This window comes from Penaeus japonicus, unplaced genomic scaffold (assembly GCF_977035675.1).
Source record: "Penaeus japonicus unplaced genomic scaffold, GWHDUDI00000001_assembly GWHDUDI00000015, whole genome shotgun sequence".
Taxonomy (NCBI): Eukaryota; Metazoa; Arthropoda; class Malacostraca; order Decapoda; family Penaeidae; genus Penaeus; species Penaeus japonicus.
In genome coordinates, this window is record NW_028234417.1 from 35,749,993 (window position 1) to 35,757,492 (window position 7,500).

At 46.2% G+C, this 7,500-nt stretch overlaps 1 protein-coding gene across 1 annotated transcript in view; it reads right to left on the minus strand.

Annotated features, from left to right (window-relative positions):
- Positions 1–7,500, minus strand: part of LOC122247748 (uncharacterized) — a 239,432-nt gene that overhangs the window by 32,078 nt on the left and 199,854 nt on the right. The window contains exon 3 of the mRNA XM_086544825.1: positions 6,385–6,551. Within this exon, the coding sequence (XP_086400951.1) occupies positions 6,385–6,537 (153 nt within the window). The 5' untranslated portion in view covers positions 6,538–6,551. The remainder of the gene's footprint in view (positions 1–6,384; positions 6,552–7,500) is intronic.

Sequence of the window (7,500 nt, forward strand, 5' to 3'; positions counted from 1 at the left end):
AGTGAGGGAAAGAATTTATTGTCGGGGTTACGTGTCGTATAAAATATCTGCAGTGGGCAACCGCACGCAAGGGTGATAACTCTGCGGACACACATTGCCAGTTTTCACTATCCAATAAGGGACTAAGCTATACTAACCATAACAACATCATGTGAATCGACTTTCCAGCGAGATTCTTCCTAATCCTAATACGCTACAAACCACACGGGAAATTGCGTCTCATTGCGCTTACCAATATTTACGATTTTTTTTTTTTTTCTTTTTTTTTTTCTTTTTTTTGAGTTAGAAGGGGAAATTGTGGACAGATCTGATACAACCCCCATCCCCATTTGAATCGCCGCCCACGAGGGCATAGCCCGACTCGTCTGTCGAGGCTCAGGCTATATCCCCCTCCTGCTAAGCTCTCTGATGTTGTTTACGGGGAATCGCACATGGGGTTAAAAATAGACCTTCTCGGATCAACCCGCCTGCACTCACTCACACACACACACACACAAACACACACACACACACACGCTTACACACACAAACACACACACACACACACACACACACACACACACACACGCTCACACACACACACACACACACGCTCACGCACACACTCAGACACACACACACACATACGTCAGATGAACGTCTCTCGACCTTGGGTGTAGGGAGGAGGGGGGGGGAGGTACTGGGTGCGTTTTGCTGACGTTGATAAAGACGCATTGTCCAGGGTGATCCATTAATCCGCGGATTAGTCTGACGGACCTTACAGGAACGACCATCTGACGTAATTACTACCTGGCAACCGTGTTGTGAAATATGGAAGTGCTCTTGTGTTTGGTAGGTCTCTCGCTCTTTCTCTCTCTCTCGCTCTCTCTCTCTCTCTCTCTCTCTCTCTCTCTCTCTCTCTATTTCTTTTCATCTCTTTCGTTCTGTATCCTCTCCCTCTTCTATCTCTTTCTCTCTTGGTTTTTCTCTCTCTCTTTCTGTATATTTATCCATCTTCCACTCTCTCTTTCTCTCTAACTCTCATTATCTCTCTCTCTATCTCTCTCTCTCTTTCTCTAACTCTCATTATCTCTCTCTCTCTCTCTCTCTCTCTTTCTCTAACTCTCATTATCTCTCTCTCTCTCTCTCTCTCTCTTTCTCTAACTCTCATTATCTCTCTCTCTTTCTCTAACTCTAATTATCTCTCTCTCTCTCTATCTATCCATCTAAATATCTATCTATCTATCTAACCTCAAAGAAAACTAAAGAAAGAAAGAAAGAAAAAATAAATAAAGTAGAGATCAAGAAGGCCAAGGGAGAGGGGGGAGAAGGGGGGAGAGGGATGGAGGGGCGGACTCGATGCCAGAATGGGCGTGGCAAAATTCGACCGGACGAGGGTCGGTGGGCGTGGCGGAACCGTGTCCACCTCCTTCCACTGCTCAGCTTTAATAAACAAGCCTTCACCTCGCCGCCCTTACTTACACCCTCACGCCCTCGCCCAATACACGGGCTTGGGTGTAACTCATCCACACAGATCGATTATTTCGTTTTTTCCACTCTTCCACTGTTGTATTTTCTGCCCTTCCACAATCACGATCTTCCATTCTTTTTTCATCCACATTGACACCCTTACACTTTTTCTCATCCACATTCACACCCTTCCACTATTTCTCACCCACATTGACGCCCTTCCACTTTTTCTCACCCACATTCATGCCCTTCCACTTTTCTTCACCCACATTCATGCCCTTCCATTATTTTTTTCACCCACATTGACGTCCCTCCACTTTTGTTCATCCACATTCACGCCATTCCACTTTTTCTCACCCACATTGACGTCCCTCCACTTTTGTTCATCCACGCACACGTTTCCCCACTTTCATCACCTTCCACTTTGAGCGATTACCTTCCTCGGGTTATTTGAGTTCCACATCTTTGCCTGTTTGTGTCTTCGTTGCTTTCTAAGTTATCATTTTCTCGTGTTTTTTTTTGCGTTTTTTACTTATCTTATTTATTTATTTACTTAGCTAGTTGTCTATTTATTTATTTTTGTTTGTCTTTTTTGCTGTTATTTTGGTTCAAAGTGCTTTATTTTATGATTATAATTAACTTTTTTCCCTTTTTCTTCCACTTTCTCTTATTCCCTTTCTTTTTTCTCTCTTTCTGTCCCTGTCTCTCTATTTCTTCTTTTCTCTCTACTTTTCCCTTTCCCTCTCCTTCTTCCTTTTCCTCTCCCTCTTCTTCTCTTTCTTTCCCTCCCTCTCCTTCTTTCCTCTTTCCTGCCTCTTTCTCTATTTCTCCCTTCCCTCTTCCTTTCTCTCCTTCTCCCTTCCCTCTCCTTTCCCAACCCCTCGCCCTTCTCTCTTCCTTTTCTTTTCCCTCTCCCATTCCCTATCTCTTTTATCGTTTCTCCTCTCCTTCCATCTCTCTCTCTCTCTCTCTCTCTCTCTCTCTCTCTCTCTCTCTCTCTCTCTCTCTCTCTCTCTCTCTCTCTCTCTCTCTCTCTCTCTCTCTCTCTCATTCCTTCTTCTAACTCTTTCCACACTCTTCAAAAGTATGCTCGTTGCCTCCTCTCTCTCATATCTACCTCATTGGTCCCTCCTCCTTTTATCCTCATTTTCCCCTCTTCCTCATACGCTCGTATATATTGCACTTAGTCTTACATTTGCCGTAAAAGTTTACAACCTTTTTCCAGCACCGTATATATCGGACATTCTCTCCCCTTGACTAATTTCTTCAGGATTTCTTTTATTCTCTATAGCTTCCTCGTTCCTATTATTTCATTTCCTTCCTCCACATGCCCTTCCCCTTCTTCCCTATGCCCCTCTCACTTCCTCTACGTGCCCCTCCCATTTTCCACATACCCCTCCCCCTTCCATCCCTACACCCCTCCCCCTCATCCAAAGGTCTGTCCCCCTTTTTCCACATGACCCTCCCCCTTCCTCCCTACACCCCTCCCCTTCCTCGACGTGCCCCTCCCATTTTCCACATACCCCTCCCCATTCCTCCCTACGCCCCTCCCCATCATCCAAAGGTCCGTCCCCCTTTTTCCACATTCCCCTCCCCCCTTCCTCTAAAGGTCCGCCCCCTTTCCACCTTCTTCCCGAATAAGTCCCTCACCTTTAAATCCACAAATTTCTCCTCCTTCTCGCGTTTACACTCAATTTAGTTTTCGTTGTGTTTTCCGGATCATTAATCTCCATCGTCAGAAAATATGATAAAAATAAGATGAAAGGATAAATAAAAACAAAATACAAGCGAGCTGTTTTGCTTCTGATAATCCTTCTGTTGTATTGACTGACGAATGAATTTATCTAAACTGTAGCTCTAGTTGTGCTATGAAGATGGCGTGGATCTTATATCTATTTTATGTTTTATTTCATCTGTTCAAACTTTTCCTAACTATAAGTCGCAACTACTATAACTAACTATCATTATCATTGTAATTATCATTGTAATTACATCATTATCGCAACACTTCATCCATAATTCAACCTAAATCTACTCGGTAAACACCTCATCTATCAAATCTCAGCAGATGACTCATTGCCATCCATCATTCCTTAATAATCTATCCATCTATCACGCCCCCCCCCCCTCCCCCATCCACATCCCACTCCTCCCTTCCATCTACTTCCATATATAGAATTATCTCACCCTCTGTTCTCCCGGGGTTTATACTATTGGTTTTTGTGTGTTTTTTGGAGGGGGATTATTTGAGAGGAATATGTGCTGGTATCTTTTCGTAATCATTTCTTTCTCTTTCTCTCTCTCTCTCTCTCTTTCTCTCTCTTTGAAGAGGGGCATTTGAGAGGAATATGTGCTGGTATCTTTTCGTAATCATTTCTTTCTCTTTCTCTCTCTCTCTCTCTCTTTCTCTCTCTTTGATGAGGGGCATTTGAGAGGAATATGTGCTGGTATCTTTTCGTAATCATTTCTTTCTCTTTCTCTCTCTCTCTCTCTCTCTTTCTCTCTCTTTGAAGAGGGGCATTTGAGAGGAATATGTGCTGGTATCTTTTCGTAATCATTTCTTTCTCTTTCTTTCTCTCTCTCTCTCTCTCTCTCTCTCTTTCTCTCTTTCTTTCTTTCTCTCTCTATCTATCTCTGTCTGTCTGTCTCTCTCTCTCTCTCTCTCTCTCCCTCTCTATCTCTTTCTCTCTCTCTCTCTCTCTCTCTCTCTCTCTCTCTCTCTCTCTCTCTCTCTCTCTCTCTCTCTCTCTCTCTCTCTCTCTCTCTCTCTCTCTCTCTCTCTCTCTCTCTCTCTTTGAAGAGGGGAGGAATATGTGCTAGCATCTTTTCGTAATAATTATTCTCTCTCTCTCTCTCTCTCTCTCTCTCTCTCTCTCTCTCTCTCTCTCTCTCTCTCTCTCTCTCTCTCTCTCTCTCCCTTTATAAATCTGGTTTGTGTGGCTATTGTGTGAGTTAGCCTGAGGATGCGGCTGCGGGTTTTGTGTGTGTATTTACAACACGTATAATCAATGCATAAACACAAACACACACATATACACAAACACGCACATACACACACACTCTCACACACTCACTCACTCACACACACACACACACACACTCACTCACTCACACACACACACACACACACACATATATACGCACAACATATATATATTTTGAGGTTCTGATATAAACATGTTTCAGATTACCGCGCGCGCGCGCGCGCGTGTGTGTGTGTATTTTTTCTTCTCTCTTTCAATATCTTCCTGACATTGGAAAACCAAGCGTCTAACAACAATTTCAACCCGAATCTAAAGTCTATTTTCCTTCAGTAATCTGAAATATGTTTACATCAGAACCTCAAAAGGGGTTCTATTAACGCCCCCCCCCCCCCATTCCCATTCTCAATAATTCTTCCTTGGATCATTTCTCGTCCATTACATGCCGATCGATCATTCCTAGAAGTTCCGCCACTTGTTCGAACTCGTCTCTCGCTCTCCGGCCAAGACCACTCGCGAGTAGGGGGTGGGGGTGGGGGTGAGGGATGGGGAGGGGGAGGGGGGTGGATTCCTCCCCATTTTGCGCCGTTTCTTTGATTTCGTTTTTTTTGGTTGTCTTTATTTCGTTCTGGTTGGTTGGTTGGTTGGTTGTGTTTCTTTCTTTCTTTGCATTTTTCTTTCTCTCACTCTCCGCACTTATTTCTATCTCTTTCTATCTATTTTATCTCTCTGTTTATGACTCTCTCTCTCTCTCTCTCTCTATCTATCTATCTATCTTTTTCCCTTTCTTTCTCTATCTCCTCTTTTTCCTTCTCTCTCTTTCTCGCTCTCTCTCTCCTTCTCTCTTTCTCTCTCTCTCTCGCTTTCTCTCTATCTCCCTTTCTTCTTCCTTTCTCTCCTTCTCCCTTCCCTCTCCTTTCCTCCTCCTCCCCCCCCCCCCTCTCTCTCTCTCTCTCTCTCTCTCTCTCTCTCTCTCACTTAAAAGATACAGGCATCTCTCCTCTCCCCAATAAGTCTGAATCTTTTGATCATCCAAGAATCCTGAAAGAATAGGCTCCTCCCATCTACGAGTCTCCAACCAGTAAACGACTTCCTTTGCCTCCCTATGCCCCTCCCCTCTGAACAACTACAACCAATAAAATACTTTCTATGGCCCTTTATTTCCCTTACTTCCCGAAGCCCCGCCCCTCCACGTATCTGCAATCGATATGATGTTTCCTCTTCCCACATAGGCACGCCCTCCCAAGCACCCACATCCCCTATACCATTCCCTTAATCTCCCTAAACTCCTCCCCTTTAAGGACTCCCAACCAATAAGATGATTCCTTTACTCCCTTAGCTCCTCCCATCAAACTCCCCCCTTAGCTCCTCCCCCCTCCATGTCCCACCCATCTAATCTCCCTTCTCCTCTAAGCCCCTTACCCTTAAGCCCCTCCCCCCCCTCATACCCTTAACGCTTTCCTCAGTCTCCCAGTCCCAGAGTAGGTCCCCTCCCTTTGAGCCCTCTCCCCCTCCCCCCCCCGCCTCCTCATTCACACTTAAACCTTTCCTCAAGTCCATCCCCCTCTCCTCTCCACCCCCCCCCCTTCAAGCAAACTTTACTCTAACTCCCCTCCCCTCCCCTCCCCTCCCCTCCCCCAGCATCCTGAGTCCTTTCCCGTCAATCCCCCTTACTCTAACCCCCCCTCCCCCCTCCCCTCCCCTCCCCCAGCATCCTGAGTTCTTTCCCATCAATTCCCCTTATCTCTATATCTTATCTTATGCCTATATCTTATCCCTTATCCCCCTTATTCTACCCCCCTCCCCCTCCCTCCCCACCATCCCCTCCCCCACCATTACCCCCCCTCCCCCCACCATTACCCCTCCGCCCTCTCCCTCTCCCCCTCTCCCCTTCTCTCCTCCCTCCCTCCCCACCATTATCCCTCCCCCCACCATTTCTCCCCCCCGCCCTCACCTTTCCATCGGAGAATCCCTTCCGGAGGCAGATGAGGCAAGCCGTATGGAAGCAGGAGAGGAACTTGGGCCGCCGCGCGCCGTCGTCGAAGCGCTGGCAGCATCCCCCGCAGGTCAGCACGGAGCGCAGGGGCGTGGCCAGGCCCTCCGTCATGGTGGTCGTGCCCCCTGCAGGACGGGAGAGAGCGGACACTCATTAGAAGGAGGGGCACATTCAGGAGGTCTCCTACGGGTGAGGGGAGGGGGGGGGGGCTTAGAGTAAGGGAGAGGTCTTGAAGGGGGGGGGGGCTTAGAGTAAGGGAGAGGTCTTGAAAGGGGGGGGGGCTTGAGGGGGTTTAGAGTAAGGGTGAGAGGTGGTTGATGGGGTTTAGAGTAAGGGTGAGAGGTGGTTGATGGGGTTTAGAGTAAGGGTGAGAGGTGGTTGATGGGGTTTAGAGTAAGGGTGAGAGGTGGTTGATGGGGTTTAGAGTAAGGGTGAGAGGTGGTTGATGGGGTTTAGAGTAAGGGTGCGTTGATGGGGTTAGAGTAGGGAGAGTAAGGGATGGGTTTAGAGTAAGGGGGGGGGGAGGTGATTGATGGGTTTAGAGAGAGTAAGGGGATTTGAGTAAGGGTAATGCTCTTGAGGGGGGTTAGAGTAAGGGAGAACTTGAAGGGAGGGGCTTAGAGTAAGAGGGGGATTAGAGTAAGGTCGGCTAGAGGAGGCTTTAGAGTAAATGGGGAGGGGGGGGCTTGAGTCCTATCAATAGATCCCTGACCTTACCAAAGCAATAGTTCCAGTTAAATTGATTTTAAAGAGATAGAATAATCATAAACACAAAATGATTATAAAGTAATTATAAAGAGGCGAGCAATTTTCGCATTTCTTCGAGTGAGAAATTAGGATCATTCCTCGTTTTATATCCATATGTTCCTAAAAGAACAAGAATTATTCAAATCATGCACAAGCTCTTCGGTCATTCATGCATTTTATGGCAATTTTCGATAATACCAAACGAGTGGAATGAATGTCAACCCAAGAGAAAGGTCAAAGGTCATTATCAAAATTTCAAACACTTCGATTCCTCTCACAACACTTAGTAACGTTGATGGAACACGTCATTAAGTTAAGAATTGCTTT